The sequence below is a fragment of the Crinia signifera genome, chromosome 7 (assembly GCF_055691185.1).
Source record: "Crinia signifera chromosome 7, ASM5569118v1, whole genome shotgun sequence".
Taxonomy (NCBI): domain Eukaryota; kingdom Metazoa; phylum Chordata; class Amphibia; order Anura; family Myobatrachidae; genus Crinia; species Crinia signifera.
In genome coordinates, this window is record NC_139223.1 from 96,845,204 (window position 1) to 96,871,302 (window position 26,099).

A 26,099-nucleotide genomic window follows, 5' to 3' on the forward strand; every position below is an offset into this window, starting at 1 on the left:
TTTCCCGCGGTGGGGGCAAGACTGAGGTTCTTCAGTATCATTAATGAATATATTAAACAAGGTGGGTCCCAAGGTGCAATACTCCACTTTGGACCTTTCCCCAGCTGGAATATGTGCCATTTCCACCACTCTCTGTCCCCGATTGTGCAACCAGTTTTTCTCTATGATCCATATGGAATATTGGGGATTTCATCATAACGTATGGGAGAAGAGGTATCCGCAGGAGACAGGCACATAGAAGCTCTTTCACTGGGTGTACTGGTTCCTCCCCTCTACTTTCTCCCCACATGACCAGTTTAAGAAAATGTGCCCTCAGGAAAGGGTGCTCACTGTGAACCTCCAGAGTTTTTCTTCAGTTTTATTTCTTTATTATTTTGGGTCTGCTGTTTGGGCTTAAACAGCATTCCTGCATCGTGGGAAACCAGGGGAAGGGTTCAGTTGCCAGCCTCTTTAGGTACCAAATTGACCCTGCTGCAGGACCACTGTCCTGAGAGTGTGTTTGCCACTGTGGTCGCTTAGATATCAGCGTAGCTCACCCCCAGAATGCTGCACACCCCTGTTCCGCCTGAAGACATCAGTGGTGAGCAGTGTTCACTCTAGAGTTTTTTTAGGCCAGTGTGCTGACCCCAGAGAGGGCACATTTTTCAGTCAGGAAGGCACACTTTAATTTTAAAGGGAAAAATGATGATGATAATAAATATATATAGATATATACACATACACACGTACACGTCAAAGTGAACATTTTAAAGTGCACTTAACCCCCAAGTGAAGGTTGGGGGTTAAGTGCACGTTATGTTTATGCAGTCCATAAACATTATTCCACACGGAATCAGCCAAAATTCATGTTAAGGTGCCCATGCATGGAGCGATGTGCTAGATCACATCACATCTAGTTAAAAATGTATGTGATGTGCTAAAGCAGCGTGCATTTTGAACTAGATGCAATCTAGTTTAAAAAGTACGTGCAGCACATACTTTTTTTACTTTGCGATGTGTGATACGAGGGATCTCCCATCGCCTCGCAAAAAAGGATTGCTATGTGTATGGGCACCTTTATGCTAATTATTAGAGGGCCAAAATTCACGTCATGCCACCTGGATTGAGCTAAAATTCACATCCTGGTACCTGGACTGAGCCCAAAATCCCCTTCTTGGTACCCGTACTGAGCCAAAATTCACATCCAGGTACCTGGACTGAGCCAAAATTCACATCCAGGTACCCGGACTGAGCCAAAATTCACATCCAGGTACCCAGACGGAGCCAAAATTCACATTCTGGTACACGGACTGAGCAAAAATTCACATCATGCCACACTGAAAGAGCAAAAATTCATGTTGTGCAACATATATTGAGTCAAAATTTACATCATGCCACCCGGATTGAACCAAAATTCACGTCAAGCCACCAGGATTAAGCAAAAATTCCCGTCACCCAGATTATGAAAAAAATTGACGTTTTGTCACACCGTTGATCAAAGTTTACATACACTCACAAAGATTGAGCCAAAATTCGGGGGAACAGGCAGAGAGGCATGTATGGGCACACTGGGCCCCAGATGGGCAGGGAGAGAGGCACACATGTGGAGAGACAGGCACATATGGGCAGGGGCACACACGGCAGGGACAGAGGCACACATGGATATGGGCTTAGATGGGTAGGGACAGAGGAAGTTATGGGCAGGGATACAGGTACACATAACTGGGACAGAGGAACACGTGGGTTGGGGCACACATGGCAAAAGGAGAGGGGGCAGACGGTTGAGTAGGGGTTTGAAAGCATAGTTTTGTAGTGTACCTTGTTCTGTCCATCTCAGCACAGGGTTTCCTCTTCTCGTTGGCAGCAGCGCAGGCTTCCACTCCACAGTGATGAATCTCCCTCTTCCCAGCACAGGGTCTCACTGTCTCCTCTTGTTCTTCCTCCCCAGCCTTCTCTTCAATGTGGTGGAGGCTACCGGAGGCTGAGTGTGCGGATGGCGGAGGGAAGTGTGTGCCGATGGCAGTGGGAACTGCCTACGGCGGCTGCGTACTGTTGTGGTGGGGACAGGTTTGCAGGAGGTGGCAAGTGTGGGTGTGGACATCCACGGGTGGAGGGGGTGTGTGGGCATCGGAGAGGGCTGTGCAAACTTCTGCGGGTACGGCAGGCAGGCGTCAGCAGACACAGAAGGCAGCGGGCGTTCTGTGGCTCTTTTTGGTGTCACGCACCCCCCCTAGTGATGCCACTGCTGAGGGGGTTCCACAGTGTAGAAGCAGGCGGAGACTAGAAGCGCCGCGCGGCAACGGCTGGGGAGGGACAGTCATGTCAGCGGTGGATATTATCTCTGCAGGGCTGCTATTAACTTATTAACTGCAGGGCGGCCACAAATGGGCAGGGTGGAGTTTGGTGGGTTTTAAAGGGGCAGGGCACTGCAAAATAAGCCTAGCGGGAACACTAGCAGGGTTCGCAAATACGCGCTATAGCGCGTATTTTACCCGCAAACCCCGGCCAGGGACTCACTTTTTTAAAATAGGCGGGTCCCCTGGGACGCGGTCAGCGCGGATTCCGGATTGGTTGGCGGGCAGTGTGTCAGGATGGACACGGGCTCCTGGGCGGGACAGTTACTGTAGATCTGCGCAGCGCAGCGGCAGCAGGATGATGGCGGGAACACAGAAGCACTGGGGTGAAAGGGGGTCCGGGAGCTGAAGAGGAAATAATGCGCTGTGATACAGTAATGCTCCAGAAGGATTCCCTGCAGCTCCCGGCCCCCATCCCCCGAGTGGCTGACCTTCGCTGCCACGGCAGCACCCGGGGACGTGCTGTGCTCCCCACACGCAGCCAGTCAGCCTTCCTTCAGCTGCTGGCTCTCACCTCCGGGTGCCTGGCCTCTGCTGCCACAGCAGCACCCAGGAATGAGCTGCGCTTCCTTGCAGTCAGCCTGTCCCCGCAGCTCACGGCCCCCATCCCCCGGATTCCCACCCTCTTTGCAGGTCCCGCACCTCATTCCCCAGGTCCCAGGCCTCCACTGCAGCACCTGCTTCATGAACACTGGGGAAGGCGGCCAGCCAAGGAGACCTCAGCCAGTCCCCTGCCCAATCCTGGCGGCAGCAGCAGCCAGGACCGCAGGGATGTGAACCAGCAGCTGGGCAAGCTCCTGCACTACCTTAGGACCCTGGAGTACACCCACCAGCACAGTTGATGGTAAGAGACCAGACTGGCATTTTTTGGGGGAGAGGGGGTGCATTACTAGTTTTAGCCCAGTCCTCTGGGTTTGCCCTGGTATAGCTCAGACACAGGAACCCTGTGGGACTACACATCCCAGCAGGTAATGGTGCCCATACACTGCCTGCGACATCTTGCAGCAGTGTACGGACACCCGACAGAGTGCGAGCCGCCGGGACCTTCCCGGCGGGAGGGACGCATGCGATCCGTTATGATGGATCGCATACGTCCCTGCTTCCCGCCCACCTCGCCGCCCGGAGGAACGGGTGGTCGGATTGCCTGCTGGTCCGACCACCTAGTCGGGTCCAATGCACACGGAACCGCACATCGGACCCGACGGCATGTCAGGGAGAGGCGATTTGGTCCAATTTAACGGGCCGATTGGTCACAATCGGCCGAAATCAGACCAAATCGCCTCAATGTATTGGGGCCTTAAGAGTACTGGGGAATTACGGTGGGTGGCATAATATGTACTGGGCATTATGGTGTATGGCATGTTGTGTACAGGGCATAACGGTGTGTGGCATACTTATTGGGCATATCGGTGTGTGGCATTTTACGTAATGGGCATATCGATGTGTGGCATAATGCAGGGCCCTCCTACCTCTGCCGCTTTGTTTCTACCCAGTTTGTTTAATCACTGTTGTTTCCAATTGTAAAGTGCACCGGAATCTGCTGCGCTATATAAGAAGCTGAATATAAATAAATAATGGGCATTATGGTGTGTGTAATCCTGTTGCAGTGTATTCAACTGGCTCTAGCTGGCGCAGTATGTATTTTCTACTATAAATCTGTCTATCTTGCTTTATGTGAGTGCCCCCCGACCCACAATAGCCACAGTGAGAGGCACCCAAATCTGTATTCGCGTAAATCGGCCCTCAGTTCAGGGTATATGCCATGTGGGGTAGAGGAGGAGGCTTCTGTATGTGCCATGCTGGGGGGAAGGGGAGAGGAGGCTTTATTCCGTTGGGACCCAGAAAAGGTCAGGTAGGACCCCAATTTTTGTAAGTGAGGGGTCCCAGGGACCCACTATTATTGGGTGGTTTCGCGATCACTGACTAGGTGAGTATGACCCGGGCTTCCCTCAGTGGACCGCGCAGCCCTGCCACAGACTGGAATTAGGTGCTGCCACTGTACCCCAACGCAGTTCACTGCATTAAGGGCTATTTATGGCCATTTTCCAGTATAAATGTATCTGTACCCCCCAGCGCTATGCAATGGGCGGAGCTTACTCAGAGCGGGACCTGACCTCTGAGGGCGCTAAACTTAACAGCTTCCTGCTTCTCCCTGGGCTCAGTAATCACCATTATTCACCTCCTGGGACACTAATCAGCGGTGGGGAAAGAAAGGGAGTTCTGCAGCAGTGGCAGCACAGGTTTTTGCTGCTTTTAACCTTGGTGAAGGGTTAATAACTGCAAGTATATATAATCCTCTGTGGTTTATGTATGTTACCAGCTCTCTCCAATTTGGGAGCTAGGTTGTTGGTGTACAGGTCCCCCTCAGTGCATCTGAGTCTTACCCATAGGCTTGTTCAGCTGCCACACATAGGCTGTAATACACATAGGGCCTTATTCAGATCTGAGCTCAGTACAAATTTGTTTGGAAAATGGGCAAAACCATGTGCACTGCAGGTGGGGCAAATGTAACATGTATAGAGAGAGTTATATTCGTGTGAGTTATTTTGTTTCTGTGCAGGGTAAATACTGGCTGCATTATTTTTACACTGCGATTTAGATTTCAGTCTCAGCACTCCCCACCCAAATTTAACTCTTTTTGCACAGGTTACATCTGCTCCACCTGCAGTGCACATGGTTTTGCCCATTTCACTATCATTCATATGGGATACTGAGGTCTCAATACATTGGGGAATAGAGGTCATCCGACAGGAGACAGGCATATGATTTTCTTCAACCAGGGTGTGCTGGCTCCTACGCTCTAGCTCCCCCATCTAGCTAGTTTTAGAAAATGTGCCCTCAGGAGAGGATGCACACTCCTGGAGCTCCAGAGATTTTCTCTTCTGTTTACTTTACTTTTTTTATTATTTTGGGGTTGCTGTTTGGGCTAAACAGCTTCCCTGCTTCGTGGGTTCCCGGGGAAAGGGACAGTTGCCGGCCTTTCCACGGGCGGGGTCCCCACAGTGGGGTACCCTGGTTCATGTGTGGCAAGATGGCGGTGGCGGCGGTTCCCTGCACAGGGACCGCTGACAGCCCCCGCTTATATTGGATGTCAGGGACTGCCACTGGACCACCAGGGCATATTCCGATTGCGCAGTTAACTCTCTGTTTACTGCAGGCGCCAATCTAAATATTAGTATAGCCCAGGCACCATTACATGGCTTAGCTCAAAGCGGGACTAGAGCCTCCAGTGCGCCTATACACTGCTTCCGGCTTAGTCTCATGCTGTGGAGGCCATTACAGCAGCAGAAAATAACTCCTCAGTGGTGCAGCTTTGGGAGAGAGAGATTCTGACAGCAGAGACAGCAAGTAAATTATATGCCTTTGATTACCAGTCCGATCTAGAGGGCTAGGTTACAGGGTGCTGGTGTCCCCATATCCTCTGAGTGTCCCCCCACTGCTATTTAAGCATTGTGCACACACGTGTCTGTACAGATATTAGAAGATAGAGCAAACACATAGCTACTATCTGTTTTAACACTGTCTTGGTTGCATACTAAATGTGTTTGAGTGTGTCTAGGGGGTGATATACATACAGGAATAAATATTGTATTGTTTCTCCAAAATGGTGAGAAACTTGTATGACTTGCAGAAACAACTTTGCTCCAAACTCTACTTCACAAGTTGCTTGTGAGCAATGCATGTCACCACAGCTCAGTAGTGGGTCTTTACAGGCTGAACAGGTACCCTCATGGGCCACCAGCATGAAAGCTATGCTGGAGACGGTCTCATCACAGCTTGCAGCGAATGCATTACAGACCAAGCATTTACAACAGGATTTATCTGTGCTTACTGCTAGGGTGGATATGTTAACACCCATGCCAGGGGTGTCTCATAAATGGGCACTGGCGGGCATTTCCCCTGATACAGAGGAGGGGGAAGATAATGGTGAGGAGGAGGTAGAAATTGAAGAAGACTCTCAGGGGTCTCAGCCTCCTATCCAGGGCACAGAGAACCTTATCCTAGTGATTAGAGAGGTGTTAGATTTACCTCTGGCTGCTCCTACAGAAGGGGATCCTTTCTTTGTCTCTGGTAGGAGACCAGATGTGGTGTTTCCAGAACAGTCTGATTTAGAGGACGTGTTAAGCAGCCTGGAAAAATCCTGAGAAACGCTTCCAAGTCTCTAAGTCTTTTAAGTCTGCCTTCCCCTTTGAACCTGATGGAAGAAAGGCTTGGTAGGTTCCTCCAGTAGTTGATGCTATGGTGTCCCGCCTATCTAAAATGGTAGTACTCCCTGTCCTGAGGACTTCTACCTTAAAGGATATGGTAGACAGGAAACTAGACGGCACTCTTAAGGCTATATATATAAGGCAGCGACGCATCTCAATGCCCAGTGCTCGCTAGTTGCTGAATGGCTTAGGCCGTCTTTACTTGGGCCAACCAAATCCAAGAAGGTTTGTTGGGTGACATGGATGTGGCCACGGTAGCTGAAAAGCTGCAGCACATCCAGGACACGGCAAAAAAAATTGGGCGCCATTAATGCGCGTAACTCAGCTATGGCTGTGTCGGCCAGAATGGGCCTTATGGTTACGGCAGTGAGTCGCTGATGCAGACTCCAAGCGCAGTGTGGAGAATCTACCCTTCACAGGGGACAGATTGTTTGGGAGTGAGTAGACGACTTAACCTCTAAGGCTGCGTCTGGCAAGTCATGCCTTCCTCTCTACGGCGTCCCCACTGGTAAGACGTCCCTTTTGGCCAACAGTCTTTTCGGACTTCTAAATTAGGGCCTAAGGCAAGAGGTGGCTCCAGCGCCACCAGGGGTGCTCGTGGTAAATCCAGAAAAATAACAGCCCCTTTCAACCGGGACTGTAGTGCCAGCTCCGCTGCGACCAAGCCCTCTGCATGACAGGCTCCACCCACCACAAGATATTCTCGCGGTCGGGACTCGGTTGAAATATTGCAGCCACCTGTGGGTCAGGGATATTATTTCACATGGTTACAAGCTGGAGTTTGAGAGTCTGCCCCCTCAAAAGTTCTTCAAGCCTGGACTCCCAGCAACTGCGAAGGATCACAGCATCTTCAGGCAAGCAGTGCAAAAATTGGTACATGCTCAGATAATCATACCTGTACCGGCACTGGAGCGGAACCAAGGATACTTCTCCAATCTCTTTGTGGTACCGAAGCCGGATGGCTCGGTCAGACCGGACCTGAATCTAAAATCTCTAATCCCTTACCTTCGGGTCTTCAAGTTCCGCATGGAATCTTTAAGGGCGGTAATTGCAAAATTGGAGGAGGGAGAATTCCTGGTGTCCATAGACGCGAAAGATGCCTACCTTCACGTACCAGACGTATTTAAGATTCGCCATTCTGGATGAGCAGTTCCAGTTTCAGGACCTGCCGTTTGGCTTGTCCACTGCCCCACGCGTGTTCACCAAGGTGATGGTGGAAATGATGTTCCTTCTAAGGACACAGGGGATAAACATAATCCCATACCTGGACGACCTGCTCCTGAAAGGGATTCAGAGTTGCGCCTGCATGTAGCAATAAAGACTACCAGATGTGTACTGTCAGACCGCAGGTGGATGCTGAACATACCCAAGTCCTCTCTAGTGCCGACTCAGTGTCTCCAATTCTTGAGGATGATATTGAACACAGTGGAGAGGAGGGTCTTCTGAAGGAAAAGATTGCCGCACTTCACCAGTTGTTGTTGAAAGTGCTGACCCCAGAGAAGGTGTCAGTCTACCTGTGTATCAGGTTGATGGGAAAGATGGTGGCCTCATTTGAGGCCCTCCAGTTCAGAAGATGACACTACAGAGTGTTCCAGTGAGACCTATTGAGCAAGTGGTCCGGATCTCATGTTCACATGCACAGGTTAATCTGCCTTTCGGCAAAGAGTCTCTGCAGTGGTGGCTCCAAACCTCCTTGCGGGACAGAGATTCAGAATCCAAGACTGGACCCTGTTGACAACAGATGCCAGCCTGCTAGGTTGGGGGGCAGTGACTCAAGGGGTGCATTTTCAAGGAAAATTGATGCACCTGGAAGCAAAGCTCCATATCCACAACTTGGAGCTGAGGGCGGTTTACTACGCTTTGTTACAAGCTCACCACCTCTTGGAAGGTCAGGCGATGCAAGTCCAGACAGACAACGCAATGACCGCTGCATACCTGAATCAGCAAGGAGGAGGGCATGCATGAGGGAGGCCACCAAGATCCTTGCCTGGTCAGAGATTCATGCAGTGGCACTTTCAGCCATCTTCATTCCCGGAGTGGACAACTGGGAAACGGACTTTCTCAGCCGCCATGACCTCCATCCGGGGGAATGGGGTCTACAAGTCCATGTACACGGCTAGCGGGGCTTCCCAACACCCAGTACTGGCCAGTTGATGGATGGCTAAGGCCATTTATACTTGGTCCATGCAAATCCAGGAGGGTTTGTTGGGGGACATGTCCGTGGCTCAGGTAGGTGAAAATCTGCATCATATTCAGGAAAACTACACTGGTTCTTTGTGAGGCACAGAAGGAATTGGGTGTTATAAACATGCAGAATTCTGCAATGGCCGTGTCGGCCCGGCGGGCACTGTGGTTGCGCCAGTGGGTGGCTGATGTGGATTCTAAAAAAAGTGTAGAAAGCATCCCTTTCACAGGTGAAAGGCTCTTTTGGTAGTGAGCTTGATGACTGGATATCCAAGACTACGGCAGGTGAATCCACGTTCTCCCGTCGGCACCCACTATTGTAAAGTGCCCTTTCACAGGTCCCTCCTAGCAGTCCTTTCGCGGGTCTAAGTTCTTCCCCAAGGCCAAACCCCTCAGGTCATCAGGACCGTTCAAATGCCGCAGCTTCTTCCAAGCCGGCTGCATGACTGGGTCCACCCACCATGAGAAAATCTCTGGTGGGGGCTCGACTGTCGCACTTTTGCAAGGTGTGGGATGCCTCGTTCCTAGATTCCTGGGCCTGGAGTCTTGTTTCACTAGGCTACAGGCTGGAGTTTGCCAGGCCTCCTCCCCGACGTTATTTCAAGTCGGCCCTTCCAGCCTCAATGGAGGATCGGGTTCTCCTACAGGGAGCGATTCACAAGCTCCTCCAGTCAAAGGTAATTCTACCAGTGCCACGGCAGGAACAAGGTCAGGGATACTATTCCAACCTGTTCCTTGTCCCAAAACCAGACGGTTCAGTAAGGCCCATTTTGAATCTGAAGTCACTAAACCCTTTTCTTCAGGTGTTCAAATTCAAAATGGAGTTCCTGGCCTCCGTGGACGTAAAAGACGCCTACTTGCACGTCCCGATTTGGCCCCCTCATCAAATCTTTCTAAGATTTGTGCTGGGAGACAGCCATTACCAATTTCAAGCACTACCCTTGGTCTGTCTACGGCCCCGTGCTTCTTTACCAAGATCATGGTGGAGATTATGTCCCTTCTCAGGCTTCAAAGGGTAAATGTAATACCTTACCTCGACGACCTGCTGATCAAGGTGGATTTTAAATATACCAAAATCCTCGTTGATCCCGAGCCAGAGAATGGTGTTCTTGGGCATGACTCTGGAGCAGAAAGTGTTCCTGCCAGTGGAAAAGGCCTCAGCAATACAGCAACTGGTAAGAGAGGTCCTAACAAACCCTCGGGTCTCGGTACACCTTTGCCTCAGGTTGTTGGGCAAAATGGTTGCTTTATTCGAAACTATCCAGTATGCCTGGTTTCACTCCAGAACCTTTCAGCTGGATATTCTGACAAAGTGGTCGGGGTCCCCCCTACAAATGCACAGGAGGATTTGCATGTCAACACAGACCCAAGCTCTCCCTGCAGTGGTGGTTCAATTCGCCCAATCTCTTGGCAGGTCGATGTTTCCAGATCCAGGACTGGCTTCTGTTACCCACGGATGATAGTCTAAGAGGTTGGGGAGCCGTGATACAGGGAGTCCGTCTCCAAGGCAGATGGTCTCCACTGGAATCCATGCAGTTTACTACGCTCTTTTACAGGCGGCGCCTATGTTACAGGGCAGGGCGGTGCAGGTCCAGTTGGACAATGCAACTATGGTTGCTTATATCAACCGCCAAGGAGGAACGAGGAGCATGCTTTGTATGAGGGAAACCAACAAGATATTCTCCAGGGCAGAACACCATGTGAAGGCCCTGTCAGCGATATTTATACCGTGAGTCGACAACTGGGAGGCGGATTTCCTAAGTCGTCACGACCTCCACCCCGGGGAGTGGGGACTTCACCCTCAGGTGTTCAGTGTCATCGTGGATCTTTGGGGGCTCCCTCAGATTGACCTCATGACCTCACGGTTGAATCACAAGGTGGACAGGTACTGTGCACGGACCAGGGATGCTGGGGCGGTAGCTGTGGATGCCCTGACTTGGTCATGGGATTTCCATTTGGTGTACCTGTTCCCACCGCTCCCATTACTGGCGTGGGTGCTAAAGCGGATTCGGCATCAAAGAGCAGAAGCCATTCTAGTGGCACCAGACTGGCATCGAAGGCCCTGGTACGGGGACATTCAGGCCATGCAGGTGGAAGACCCGTGGTGTCTTCCTCTAAGAAAATATCTCCTCCAGGTGCCGTTCGTCTTTCAGGACTTACAGCGGCTGCGTTTAATGGCCTGGAGGTTGAGCGGCAGATATTAGACCAAAAGGGCCTACATCCCTCAGTCATTACCACCATGATGCGTGCCAGGAAACCAGTCACGGCTTCTCACTGTCATGTGATATGGAAGAAATACATAGCCTGGTGTGAAAGATATACCTTGCCACCAGCTGTATTTCGTCTTAACAATCTGTTAAGATTTCTTCAAGCCGGCTTGGGTCTCCGATTGGGTTCCATGAAGGTCAAGATCTCTGCTCTGTCTGTATTTTTTAAACAGAAGCTGGCGGCCTTGCCTGAGGTTCAAACCTTTCTAAAAGGGGTACTGAGGATTCAGCTTCTCTTTGTGCCACCCACTGCGCCTTGTGACCTGGATGTAGTTCTAACCTTTCTCAAGTCCTCTTGGTTTGTTCCTTTTGGAGGAATCTGAGTTAAAACATCTTACTTGGAAGACTGTTGTCCTGCTGGCCTTGGCATCAGCCAGGCGGGTGTCTGAGCTAGGAGCGCTGTCCTGTAAAAGCCCTTACCTTGTGTTTCATGAGGATAGGGCGGAGCTCAGGACTAGGCCGCAGTTCCTACCGAAGGTTGTGTCGGCTTTCTACCTCAACCAACCTATTGTTGTTCCTTACTGTCTTTGTGCTGTATGATGCGCAAAAGAAGGGCTCTCCTGCATCTACACGGACCATAGCACGTTGGATTCGACGCATGATTCAACAGTCCTATGCAAAGGCTGGTTTGTCCCTTTAAAACCGTAATTGAAGGCCCATTCCACCAGATCTGTAGGGACTTCTTGGGCGGCTGCCCAAGGGGGTCTCAGCGCTGCATCTGTGCAGGGCTGCAACTTGGTCAGGTCATCACACATTTGTAAAATTTTACAGATGTGACACTCTAGCCAGGGAGGATTCCCGGTTCAGACAAGCGGTTCTACAGCAGACTCCGCACATACCCGCCCGGTCTGGTAGCTTTGGGACCTCCCCATAGTATTGAACTCAGTATCCCATTGGACGGTAGAGAAAATAGGATTTTGGGTAACTACCGGTAAATCCTTTTCTCGTAGTCCATATGGGGTACTGGGAGCCCGCCTCTGTGCCGCATTCCTGCTCTAAGACACTGTTCCTTACAATGTTAGGGCTTGTTGTCATACTGTATATTGACATTGTTCAACAGTTATTGGTGTACTCAAAAGTTTTTATGATTCACCTATTTTATTATTTTTCTGCTTGGTTTGGGTGTGCTGTGAGAATTTCACCACGTTATTTGTTCACATACCTCCTCACATAGCTCTCCTTTGGCACAGTTTTTCATTAACTGACTAGTGGAGGGAGATAGAGGGGAGGAGCCAATACACCCACACTGAAAGTTTTAATGTGCCTGTCTCTCCTGCGGAGGATCTCTATCCCCATAGTATTGAACCCAGTATCCCATATGGACTACGAGAATAGGATTTACCGGTAGGTACCCAAAATCCTATTTTGACCAGTTGTTGTTTTAGTGTCATCGGGAGACATAACTTAAATTCTTCCATTTGGAGTTAATACATAAGCAAGACACAATTTTTTTGTTATACACAATGGATATATGGCCATTTATTTGTGTAAACTGGAGTTTGTCTAGAAATTTTGTATAATATTGTAGATCAGGGCTCGACAAAACCCAGGGGCCAGGTCAGCGTGGCGACCAGATTCTGCTTCCTGGTGCCCAGATTTGTCAGGAAGCAGATCTCCCCGGGCAGAGTGATGGCTTGCATTATTTCAGCTTCCAGGCAGAGTGGTGAACAACTCACCCGACTGCCGCTCTATCAGAACAGGTCTGTGGCTATTTCAATGCTCAAGGCAACTTGCAAGCCCTATGGAGCTTGTGGTTCGGTAGCCAATCGAGAGTAGTGCAAGCCGTTTTGAAATAGCCGCACCACGGACCCGTTCTGATACAGCAGCACCCGGGTGAGTTGTCCACGGCTATGCCCATGCATGTCACCCGGAGTGATAAAACTAGGAGACTTTGGCTGCTGCAGGTGCTTCCATGAGCTAATGATGTGGCCCGTTGCTGCCAGTATATCTAACCGTAAAACCCACCGCGAGGCCCGCTGCTCATGTTTCTGATGACAGGGGCACCAGAGGCTGCTGCAAGTGCTCCTGACAGGATAATAGTAGCTGGGACTCGCTACTCTAGGTACAGTACACAGCACTAGATTGATTTTAATGTATAGTTAAAAAAGAGCACTTCTATCAGGAGTTGCTTGCTTTAGGCTGCTGCTTATGGGGGGATGGTCAGTCCCCTAAACGTCAAATGTAAAAGAAAAAAAAGAAACACCTTGGATGTCCTTGGTTTTATTATCCTGGAGGAACTGGTTGCATATCCATATGAGGTCCAATATTCCAGCCGGGGTCGATCCCTCTAGCGACACCCAGGACACTTACCACCATTTGGAGTCCATCCATGTGCCAGAGATACAGTGCTGGTTGATTTCTTCCTGCTTATTGATCTGACCATTTGGTCTCCACGTTTGGATGTCTGTGGTTTACTATCCTGGACAAACTGGTCGTAAATTCAAGTGAGGTTACAGATTGGTCCACCATTCCACCTAGGACTGATCCCTCTAGCGACACCCAGGATATTTACCATCGTTGGGACTCCATCTATTTGGGACCTCTGCCATTGGTACAATGCAGGTTACTTATTGAAAAAGCCGCCGAGTTATACACACAGGCGGAAAAACGCGTTTTGAGCTTTTTCATCACCAGATCCCGCTGCTACATGGCAAGCACCTCCGATTATAGTATCACCTGCGGGACTTTAGATCATTGTGGCAGCAGTTCTCCTCACACTCTGTCCAGAGCGCATCTCTGGTAATATATGGAAGGACTGAGTTTACAGCATCAATTATTTGGTAAAGCCTGTATAAGGAGCCACTGGAGACTTTAAATCACAAGTGGGACTGGTTACTATAAAGAAATTGCCATTGCCTCTAAAGAGACTTATTAGCCGGATGCCTCTAAAATATCTAAGCCACGTAAAAAAAGCCTCATATAAGAATTAATGCCAGCAGTATATATTTTGTTATGTTGTTTGTCCTGTGTATGTCTTATTAATAGTAATGTTAAGTGCACTTCAAAAGATCATTTTTTTAATGGAAATATTTAAATAAATGTATGCTATTTAAAAACAGTTAATTTACTGGTTTAGTTGCTGAGCATGGCTGCACCTCTTAAAGTAATAGCAACTCTTTTGTTGAAGTTACACACTCACTTGTAGGTTACTTATATGTTTTAAAACTGGGCACATTATAATTAGCACTAGATCTGCATATTGTAGCTGACATTGTTTTTTTATTGTTTTTATTCTCGTTCATTAAATTATAAAAACCCAATTGATTAACTTGGTACAGTATTTTATGTGCTCTGGTTCTCAGTACACAGCACTGCTTCTATTATGAAAGGAAACAAGGGGATGTGGAAAGGGAGAGGAGGTTCCAAGAAACAGTCTCTCTCTCCCCTTATTCTCTCTCTCCCCCCTTATTCTCTCACTCCCCCCCCCCCCCCTCCGCCCGCTCATTAACGCTCTCTCCCCTCTTCCGCTCTCACTCGCTCTCTCATTCTCTTGCTCTCTCATTCTCTTGCTCTCTCATTCTCTTTCGCTCTCTCATTCTCTTTCGCTCTCTCATTCTCTTTCGCTCTCTCATTCTCTTTCGCTCTCTCATTCTCTTTCGCTCTCTCATTCTCTTTCGCTCTCTCATTCTCTTTTGCTCTCTCATTCTCTTTCGCTCTCTCATTCTCTTTCGCTCTCTCATTCTCTTTCGCTCTCTCATTCTCTTTCGCTCTCTCATTCTCTTTCGCTCTCTCATTCTCTTTCGCTCTCTCATTCTCTTTCGCTCTCTCATTCTCTTTCGCTCTCTCATTCTCTTTCGCTCTCTCATTCTCTTTCGCTCTCTCATTCTCTTTCGCTCTCTCATTCTCTTTCGCTCTCTCTTTCGCTCTCTCATTCTCTTTCGCTCTCTCATTCTCTCTCGCTCTCTCATTCTCTCTCGCGCTCTCATTCTCTCTCGCGCTCTCATTCTCTCTCGCGCTCTCATTCTCTCTCGCGCTCTCATTCTCTCTCGCGCTCTCATTCTCTCTCGCGCTCTCATTCTCTCTCGCGCTCTCATTCTCTCTCGCGCTCTCATTCTCTCTCGCGCTCTTATTCTCTCTCGCGCTCTCATTCTCTCTCGCGCTCTCATTCTCTCTCGCGCTCTCATTCTCTCTCGCGCTCTCATTCTCTCTCGCGCTCTCATTCTCTCTCGCGCTCTCATTCTCTCTCGCGCTCTCATTCTCTCTCGCGCTCTCATTCTCTCTCGCGCTCTCATTCTCTCTCGCGCTCTCATTCTCTCTCGCGCTCTCATTCTCTCTCGCGCTCTCATTCTCTCTCGCGCTCTCATTCTCTCTCGCGCTCTCATTCTCTCTCGCGCTCTCATTCTCTCTCGCGCTCTCATTCTCTCTCGCGCTCTCATTCTCTCTCGCGCTCTCTCTCTCTCTCAATCTCTCTCTCTCTTCCCTCCTCTTCCTCCTCCATCATAAAAAAAGAGGAGGAAAACAATTGCCAATTGATTGTGGTATTTGAGTTGTATTTCTATTTTAAGAGATACTCTTTTATTTTGTCTCCTAGTCGAAGTGGTTTATAGGTATGATTAGAATGTGGCTGTATAAGAACATGCATCTGACCATCCAGAGAGGGTTGTACTTCAGTGATCTGTATACTTTTATTGTGTTCCAAGAACCTTTTTGCAAGGGACTTTTTTTTAAAGGCACGTAAGGAATAACTATCTTGCTGCCAAACACTATTCTGTTCTCTGGCTCCGGTTGATTGAGTTCTGTACTCCGTACAGGCTGGTTCATAGGGGTTATTCTGGTTGGTATCGTGAAACGTGCGTATGGTCCGTCACACCGTGCGTTTTCTGTACGCTCATGGTGAGCGCAAGCCCGCCCACCGACAGCCGCACACGGACGGTCACAGACCCCGACAATGGGGAGTGGCGTACACTTGAGCATACGCCACAGTGCACGGATGGATCTCATCTGTATTCCCACCGACACCTTCCGTATATCTGAGCGTATGCCACAGTGCATGGACGGGTCTCTTGCCTTTTTCAATGGTAAACTCAGCATGTGTCACCGATCGTGAGAGGCAGTGTACGCCCATGCACAGTGGCGTACCCTTCACATATATGGGCCTGCAAATATTCCCTTTCAAGCTTAATTGTGTCAATTACTTAATTTGTCCCAATTAAGCTCATGATTGATTCCTATTAACTAAATTGACTAACTTAATAAACACTGTAATAAAAAAACATTTTAACCCTCATTACATGTGTATATATATTATGTTCTAATGTGGCACTTAACTCACTATCTATGTGTCCCCACATTGGATTAACTTTTAAATAGTCATGTTTGTGTTTGTGTGTATGTACTAAATTATGTCCATAATTAGAACAATGAGTTCCTCATGGAGTGGGTGAGGTAGGCAAACAAGGGGGAAAAGTGAAATTTGTGTAGGAATGCATATGTGTCCTCCAAAAACAAACAGTGATGACTCCCCATAGTTCTTGGTACAAGTGTGTTAAAGATGTGTCAGTCGACCTAGCATGACAAAATGGTTTGTGTGCAAACATGTTCTAATATTGTTCAAAATAAGACTTTAGAGTGTGATAGGCAGATGTTGGGATCCTTTGTTAGAGATATATGTGATTGCAATAATATGCTTGGTGGCATCTTACATACAGAGTGTGCTACATAAATTTCATAGCAGATATGAAAGTGCATAGTGTATGTTCTTGGAAAACAAAATACAGATTGTGTGCAAAATAGTGGCCATGGCCTTAGGACATTGCTCCACCATTGCAAGTAGAAATTGAGTCCAAAAACATCATTGTTGCTCTTAGACGTGGTTTATGTGTCTTTTTCATAATAAAAAACTGGTATGTTTGTTTTACAGTGAAAAAGTTGACACATGTCGACTCCTGTGAATTGAGTGTCCTGCTTTTTAAAGTAGAAAAAAACAGTTTCTGAATGGGTGCAGATGGATATAAAATAACTACCTGGACATATATAACCAGGTATTAGAATGAATATTACCTAAAATTAAACCAACCTTTACATGTTGAAGTGTAGAAAGATAAGCTTCCAATGTGTTTGAGGGCTGTGTGTGGCTTGCAGGTAGTGAAATAATGGTTTTCACTTAATAGCCTGCAGCATTGCTTATTACATTCAGGTATATGTGTTTGACTAGTAATGAGCGTTAATTAGCAGCCCCAAGCGTCCGCTTGGGTGCGGTATCTGTAGGGGTGGTCAGGAGCAATCTTTGACGTCGTCCTGTTTTTGGGCCAAAATGCACGGTGCGTTTGCCGATCAAGGCGGTTGTGGCACCGTGCATTTTGTGTGTACGCCCATGTTTACGCCCAGTTTTCCTTATTATTCCGGCCGCTCTCATAAAAACGCCCACATGCCGCCCACAATGACCGTACTCTTGCGGACAGGTTTTCGCACTGAGAGACCCGTCCGTGAGCGGTGTGCAGTCGCCGCACATGCGCATTGCAAAAGATACGCATGCGCAGATGAAAAAAAAGCCTGATCCAACTATATACGGTCCCACCGTACCAAACAGAATAACCCCCATAGTGAGGGATCAGCGGGAATCAGCCAACACTACACAGGAGGTGTTAGAGTAACCACATATACAGACATTCCTCACTTAACGACCTACCTGTTTACCGACCAACCGGACTTACGACCTGGGCCTTCATTTAGCATCCGTGCTGTGACTCCTCAGACTTACAACCCCGCCTGCTCTGATTTACGACCTGCCCGCCTACCCTCTCGCAGTTATGACCTGCCCTGCCTGTTTAGCGACCCACGTCTCAGAAGTCTTAAGGGGTGTTATATAGGTTCGTTTAACAAGCAATTCGCTTAACGACTGGGTCGTAGGAACGGAACCTGGTCGTTAAGTGAGGAATGTCTGTACAACAAAGTAGCCATTTCCTGGTGCCAGTTTAAAGTTACCCATACACGTTTCCTAAATGTTCATATTTCTGCAAGATATGAATATTTGTGTGCACTTGTATTGAGTAAAATATAATGTACTCAGTTAAGTAAATGTGGGGGCTATTAAGCTTCTGGGAAACTGCGTATCTGCGCAAACAAGATTGGTTGTATTTTTGCCCTACTACTAAGGGTTATCTCCCATTGAAAAATTTGGGCTCATGGTTACTGTCTTAACACAATTATAAATAATTCTAGCTGTGCCTGCAAGCAGAATGGATCCATTTTGTAACAACATTTTTGTTCTAGTCCAGTCTACTTAGCGCTTTCACTTTGGCTATCCCATATATTTATAAATAAATACTTGTCATTTTATTTCTTGCAGTAAATTTGATTTATACCAAATGGAATGGGATATTAAAGAAGAATTCAAAGATTGTCTTGTAGCAGTTGGTCCATATGGAGGATCAATAGGTATAGTATATACTTTTAATAATTGCCTAATACATGCTTTAAGTTTTAATAAAGCTATGAGAGTATTCAAGAATCACCTTTCATTTGAGTATTTTTCATATATATCCACAAGCTAAGCTAGGTTCACACCTTAAGATAGATCTTTCCAATTTTTAGTGAGACCTGCACACACAAAAAAGTAGAGCTCGATGGATGTACCTCCTTTTTTCAACCTCAACTACTATGTTACTATGGGCCTTATTTTGGTTCATTCTTTCTGACAAAATCCTTCTTAGATGGGCAAAACCATGTGCACTGCAGGTGGGGCAGGTGTTACTTGTGCAGAGAGAATTAGATTTGGGTGGGGTTTTACTTCAAAGTGAGATCTATATTGCAGTGTAAAAATAAAGCAGTCAGTATTTTCCCTGCACAGAAACAAAATTACTCACCCAAATCTAATTCTCTCTGCACATGTTACATCTGCCCCCCCTGCAGTGCACATGGTTTTGTCCATCTAAGAAGGATTTTGTCAGAAAGAATGAACCAAAATAAGGCCCTATGTGTGATGGGAACACAAATCTGGTAATGTATGGGAGAAAATGTCAATCAACCATTTTCTCCCAAATGCTGGAAAATGGACAAAAATGGTTGTTCAGATAAATTGGTTAATTAATTTTGATTCAGCCAGTTTATCTGAACAGCCCTTTTTGTCCCATATTATTGTTGCTATCAGACTATCTTAAGGTGTGTACCCAACTTTGAAGTACCTTGTACTCTGCTACCTCCAGTCCATTGAACCATTTGTTGACCACAAGCTTCTGTAACTTCCAAAACATTTTCGTCACAAATCCTTTTGACCAAGGTTAGTGAGTAAGGAGTGTTGTTTGATACCCGAATGCACAGCAAGTGAGACCTGTACAAGTGTATCGCTAATTAAAGCAAATGTAAATATGTAAAGTTGAGTGATAAGTTCACTAATGGACAAATAAATATGCATGAGGAAGAGACTGGAAGACCCACCACTCAGTTTTGGTTGTAAGGTTTTTGAAATCCACCCTATAGCCCAGGCTCATGTAATCAGTTTTTTGTTGGTGCCTGCAGGAAGCAGACGCACCTGTTAATCCCACAAAACAAGCAGAGACTCCTGATGTGGCAGCTCTCATTTATGCTATCAGGGATGTACTTTTGACGGACTCAGATGAGCCTGAGCCCACTGCCAAGACAAGAGATGTTTTTAAGAAACAGAAAGTCATTAAGGCACAATTCCCTCACTCTGACCATTTAACAGAGATTAGAACTGAGCAATGGAAGGCCTTAGGCAAAAAGTCTACCATCCCAAGAAAAATTCTGTCCAGATATCCTCTTCCACCTGAGGATTGTAAACCTTGGGAAATACCTCCACCATGTAACAAGGTTAATAAAGCCTTCAGTCCTGCCAGTCACTTCTGGGTCGGTCCTTAAGGATCCCACAGGTAGATGTTTAGAACAGTCTCTCAGGGCCATCTTTTCCTTTACCGGCGCAGTCCAGAGGCCCACTATTGCAGCCACTTGGGCGGCCAAGGCCATTTTGCCCTGGCTTCAGACAGTGGAGGATGAACTCCCACTTGATGCTTCTGAGGAAGCAAAAATGTGTGTACATCACATCAGGCAAGCGGCTCTATATATCATGGAAGCAATGTCTGACGCAGGCTCATTAGCAGCCAGGGCATCTGCTAGCTCTATCCTGGCTCGCCGCATTATATGGTTGCGTCCATGGAAAGCTGATGTAGAATCCAAGAAAACATTGGAAGTACTCCCCTTTAAGGGTGATAACCTGTTTGGGGAGGAGCTTAATAAAATTTTGGCGTCCCTTGCAGCTGCTAAAACAGCTTGTCTTCCCACTGCTTTGCCACAAAAGGCTAGGACTCCTTCCTTTCGGCCCTTTCGCCCCCAGGGTAAGGCCAGGGGACAGTCCTATAACAGGAATGCACCACCTAAGGCAGCTAAGGCCAAGCCTAAGCAGGCCTGGGCCACTATACAGGCCCCCGCCAAACCCGACAAACCTGCGGCATGACGGGTTACGCCTCCTGCAGGGGGACCCCCAGGTGCGAGGCAGGCTTCTTCACTTCGCACCCCAATGGCTGTCCACAACATCGGATGCTTGGGTGAGGGAAGTGGTATCACAAGGATACTCAATATCTTTCCTAAAGCCTCCTCCTCGAAAATACTTTTGCACGGGGCTCCCTCACGACCCACACAAGGCACAACACCTGTTACAAATCTTGCAGACCTTGTTACAATCTCGGGTCATCATCCCAGTCCCATCACCCGAAAGGGGGCGGGGCTACTACTCCACTCTGTTTCTTGTTCCCAAACCAAATGGAACCTACAGGCCTATTCTAAACCTGAAAGCTCTAAACAAGCTGGTCAAAGTGTCCAAGTTCCGGATGGAAACTTTGCGGACAATAATTTTTGCTCTAGAAGCAGGAGATTTCATGGTCTCTCTGGATGTCAGGGACGCATACCTGCATGTCCCCATTGCACTGGCGCACAAAAAATTCCTCAGGTTTGCCATTCAGGATCACCATTTCCAATTCCGGGCTCTGCCCTTCGGATTGGCCAAAGCCCCCAGGGTTTTTACGAAAATCATGGCGGTGATGGCGGAACTTCTCCACAAGAAGGGCATCCGGGTCTTCCCATACCTGGACGACCTCCTGGTGGTGGCAAAGTCTCCGGAGATTCTGTCGTCACACCTGCAGACAACAATTTCAACTTTCCAGACACACGGATGGATCCTGAACTGGGAGAAATCATCCTTAACTCCTTCGCAGCAAATGCTGCACCTGGGAGCACTCCTGGATACCCGCTCCTGGATACCCGCTTATTGCGGATGTCACTTCCAACAGACAAATGCAGATCCCTGCACAACAGGATACAGTCCTTTCTCCAAGCTCCACAAGTCTCAGTCCACGAGGCAATGAGAATTTTGGGACTCATGGTCTCCACTTTCGATATGGTGGAATGGGCTCAGTTCCATTCTCGCCCTCTTCAACAACTCATCTTGAGAAAGTGGGATGGCCTTCCTCACCACATCAGGTCCACTTTCCTCATATTGACTCCTCAAGTAGTGGAATCCCTGCAGTGGTGGCTCCAAATGAATCACCTGTCCAAAGGGCGCCCATTTTGGTTCATAGAATGGACAATACTCACCACCGATGCCAGCCTGCGAGGCTGGGGGGCGGTAGTAGGATCCCGATCCTTGCAAGGCGTTTGGTCTCCCAAAGAGTCCCGTCTTCCGATCAACATTCTAGAATTACGGGCAGTCCACAATGCCCTAAGTCAGTCTTTGGATCTGTTGAAGGGAAAACCAGTCCAAATCTGGTCGAAATCCGGATTTGGACAACGCCACGGCGGTGGCATACATCAACCGCCAGGGAAGAACCCGCAGCAAAGCTGCCCTAGAGGAAGTGTCCAGGATTCTCTCCTGGGCGGAGAAACATCTTCAGGCCCTGTCAGCAGTATTCCTTCTGGGCGTACTGAATTGGGAAGCCGACTTCCTGAGCAGACAGGACATTCATCCGGGGGAGTGGTCACTCCATCCAGACTTATTTGCTCTCCTGGTAGAGCATTGGGGCCTACCGGCCATAGATTTAATGGCATCCAGACACAACAAGAAAGTGTCCAGATTCGGCTTGAGGTCCAGAGATCCTCAAGCGTGCTTTACGGATGCCCTGTCAGTCCCGTGGAGGTCTCATCTGCCTTACGCCTTTCGCCAATCAACATGATTCCCAGAGTGATCAGGAAATTCAAATTGGAAGGTGGGAACCTGATCCTAATAGCTCCGGCCTGGCCTCGCAGGTATTGGTATGTAGACCTGCAGTTGCTGTCATCCCAGCCACCATTCCCTCTGCCCATCCGAGGGGATCTGCTGAGTCAGGGTCCTTGCTTACATCCGGACCCTCAACGTCTCTCTTTGATGGCGTGGCACTTCCTTGTTGAAACGCAAAGGTTTCTCCACCAGAGTTACCAGGACCATGCTCCGGGCACGCAAACCAGCATCCTCCAGGATATATTACAGAGTCTGGCACTCTTATTTCACATGGTGCACACCAAAGGGTTATGACCCAAAGGTTTTCAAGGTGGCCCGTATTCTGGCCTTCCTTCAAAAGGGCCTTGACTTGGGTCTGAGACTGGTCTCCTTGAAAGTTCAAGTGTCGGCCCTATCGATATGGTTTCAAAGGAAAATTGCATTCCTCCCGGATGTTCGTACCTTTCTTCAGGGAGTGCTTCACGTACAACCTCCTTATGTACCTCCCACAACACCCTGGGATCTTTCCATTGTGTTGAGGGAATTAACTAAGCATCCATTTGAACCGCTTCGTTCAGTGGATCTTAAATGGCTTACGGTAAAGACTGTCTTTCTCCTGGCCATTTCTTCAGCCCGCCGGGTCTCTGATCTGTCGGCACTTTCTTGCAAAGTTCCATTCTTTTCCTTTTTCCCGGATAGGGCGGTCCTAAGAACGAAACCAACCTACCTTCCAAAAGTCATCTCCAGGTTTCACATCAATCAGGAGATAGTAGTTCCGGCGTTCTCATACAACAGCTTGTCATCAGAAGAACGTCTTCTTGATGTGGTCAGGGCTCTGACCATATATGTCGACCGATCTAATTGGTTGGAATTGGATCTAGATTGATGGGATCGGGCCCATTGTCGTCCTGGTGTGTACCAGGCATAAGGCTACGGTGGGCAAATCCACATTCCTCCCATCGGCGTCCACTGCCGTGAAACGTCCATTCACAGGACCTATCCAGCAGTCATTTCGCGGGTCCAGATTCCGCTCAAAGGCCAGGGGTGCCTCCAATGCCAACAGGGGCATGCGAGGTAAGTTCAGAATGGCCAGTTCCTCGGGACATCAGGACCGCGTGGCCACTACATGACGGGGTCTGCCCACCTTGTGAGGTTCTCGAAGTGGGGGTTCGACTGTCACAATTCAGTCATGTGTGGGATGCCTCATGCCTAGATTCCTTGGTCGGGGGTCTTATTTCGCAGGGCTACAAGCTGGAGTTTGCCAGGCCCCCTTCCTGACAATATTTTCGATCGGCTTTTCCGGCCTTTGCCGGAGGATTGGATGCTCCTTCAAGGAGCAATACAAAGGCTTCTTCAGACAAAGGTCGTTCTACCGGTGCCGCCACGGGAACAGGGAAAGGGTTATTATTCAAACCTCTTCCTTGTGCCAAAACCAGATGGGTCGGTAAGGCCTATTCTAAATTTAAAATCCTTGAACCCATATCTTTAGGTGTTCAAGTTCAGAATGGAGTCACTCCGTTCAGTAATTGCTAGGCTGGAAGAAGGGGAGTTCCTTGCCTCCATAAATGTAAGGGATGCCTACCTACACATCCCGATTTGGCCCCCACACACATGTTTCTAAGATTTGCACGGGGGACAACCATTATCAATTCCAGGCATTCCCTTTTGGACTGTCCACGGCTCCGGGCATATTTACAAAGGTTATGGTGGAGATGATGTCCCTCCTCAGATTTCAAGGGGTAAATGTTATACCATACCTAGACAACCTGCTAATCAAGGCAGGATCGGCGGAGGCCTTGAGAAGTGCAATCCAACTGACCAAGCAGATTTTGTCAGACCACGGGTGGATTCTGAATCTAGCAAAGTCCTTGTTGGTACAGAGCCAGAGGATGCTGTTTCTAGGCATGATCTTGGACATGGCGGAACAGAAAGTGTTCCTTCCAGAGACAAAGATGGCAGCCGTTCCACAGTTGGTGGTGAAAGTGCTAGCAACCCCTCAGTTATCAGTCCATCTCTGCCTCAGGTTACTGGACAAGATGGTGGCTTCGTTTCGAGGCGGTCCAGTATGCCCGGTTCCACTCAAGAACCTTCCAGCTGTATATCCTGACTCAAGTGGTCGGGGTTGTCCCTCCACATGCATAGGAAAATTCACCTATCTGCGCAGACCAAGCTATCACTAAACTGGTGGCTGTGTTCACCCAATCTCCTGACAGGTCATTGTTTTAAGATCCAGGACTGGCTTCTGTTAACCACAAATGCCAGTCTATGAGGTTGGGGAGCGGTTTCAACGGTTGCGTACATCAACCGCCAGGGAGGTACAAGAGCATGGCTTGCATGAGAGAGACTGCCAAGATCTTCTCTTGGGCAGAACAACATGTAACAGCACTGTTGGCCATATTCATTCGGGGGGTAGACAACTGGGAGGCAGACTTCCTCAATCGCCACGATCTCCATCCAGGGGAGTGGGAGCTGCATCCCCAGGTGTTTGGTCGCATTGTGAAACTGTGGGTGCTCCCACAGATCGACCTGATGGCCTCTCGGCTCAACCACAAGGTAGATACTGTGTACGGACCAGGGATCCTTATGCAGAAGAAGTGGATGCCCTAACTTGGTCATGGAATTACCGGCTGGTGTACCTGTTTCCACTGCTCCCATTACTGGTGCGAGTACTAAAAAGGATCCAAAATCAAAAAGCAGAGGCCATTCTGGTGGCACCAGATTGGCCTTGAAGAGCCTGGTACGGGGATCTTCAGGCCATGCGGGTGGAAGACCCCTGGCGTCTTCCTCTCAGAGACGACCTGCTTCTGCCTAAGGTTGTGTCGGCTTTTCATCTGAATCATCCGATCGTCGTTTCGTCCAGCTCTGCTCATCCGGAAATTCCTTCTTCCCTAGATGTTGTCCATATGCTGAAGGTGTGTCGGCTTTTCATCTGAATCATCCGATCGTCGTTTCGTCCAGCTCTGCTCATCCGGAAATTCCTTCTTCCCTAGATGTTGTCCATATGCTGAAGGTGTATGTTAGGCATACATCTAGGTTTCGAAAGACGGATAGTCTTTTTGTGCTTTGTGATGCACAGAAGACGGGTTCTCCAGCATCCAAGCAGACCATTGCCAGCTGGATCCGCTCCACTATTCAACAAGCTTATGGGGTGGCATGATTAACACTTCCAACATCGTTGAAGGCTCATTCAACCAGATCGGTAGTGACTTCCTGGGCGGGTGTTCGGGTTGTCTCGGCCTTACAGCTTTGCAGAGCTGCAACTTGGTCAGGTCAACATACATTTGTTAAGTTCTAAAAATTTGACACTCTGGCCAGGGAGGATTCCTAGTTTTGGACAAGCGATGCTACAGCAGTCTCCGCACATTACCGCCCGTTCTGGAAGCTTTGTGACCTCCCCATAGTGTTGAACTCCAGTATCCCATAGGACTTTAAAGAAAATAGGATTTTGGGTACCTACCGGTAAATCTTTTTCTCATAGTCCATATGGGATACGGGGCGCCCACCTCAGTGCTGTGTTTCTGCTGTGGGTGGTTGTCACTTATTAAATGGCGTTATGGCTTGTTGCCCTGGTTGTCACTTGTGATGTTTTCATTTAATAGGTGAAATCAAAGGAATTATTGTTCACCTTGTTTTTTTCTTGGTTGTTTGCGGTGTGCTGGTACGAATCTCACCACTTTTATATGTTTCACATAACCTCTTCACATAGTTCGCTCTCCTTCGGAACAGTTTTTCATTAACTGACTAGTGGAAGGGGAGATAGAAGGGAGGAGCCAGTGCACCCACACTGAAGAATCTTATGTGCCTCTCTCCTGTGGAGGATCTCTTTCCCCATAGTATTGAACCCCAGTATCCCATATGGACTACGAGAAAAGGATTTACCGGTAGGTACCCAAAATACTATTTATGACCTATTTCATAGGTTTGTTTTAAACTTTTTATTTATTCTATAGTTCTGTGAAAGATG

The 26,099-nt window shown here is 48.3% G+C and overlaps 1 protein-coding gene across 4 annotated transcripts in view; it reads left to right on the forward strand.

The window, feature by feature from the left end:
- The window catches only part of VPS16 (VPS16 core subunit of CORVET and HOPS complexes), an 827,293-nt gene that overhangs the window by 14,593 nt on the left and 786,601 nt on the right, over nt 1–26,099 (forward strand). For all 4 annotated transcript variants that reach the window (XM_083153510.1, XM_083153511.1, XM_083153509.1 and 1 more), the window contains exon 2: nt 18,281–18,369. In XM_083153510.1, coding sequence (XP_083009636.1) covers nt 18,281–18,369 — 89 coding nt within the window. The remainder of the gene's footprint in view (nt 1–18,280; nt 18,370–26,099) is intronic.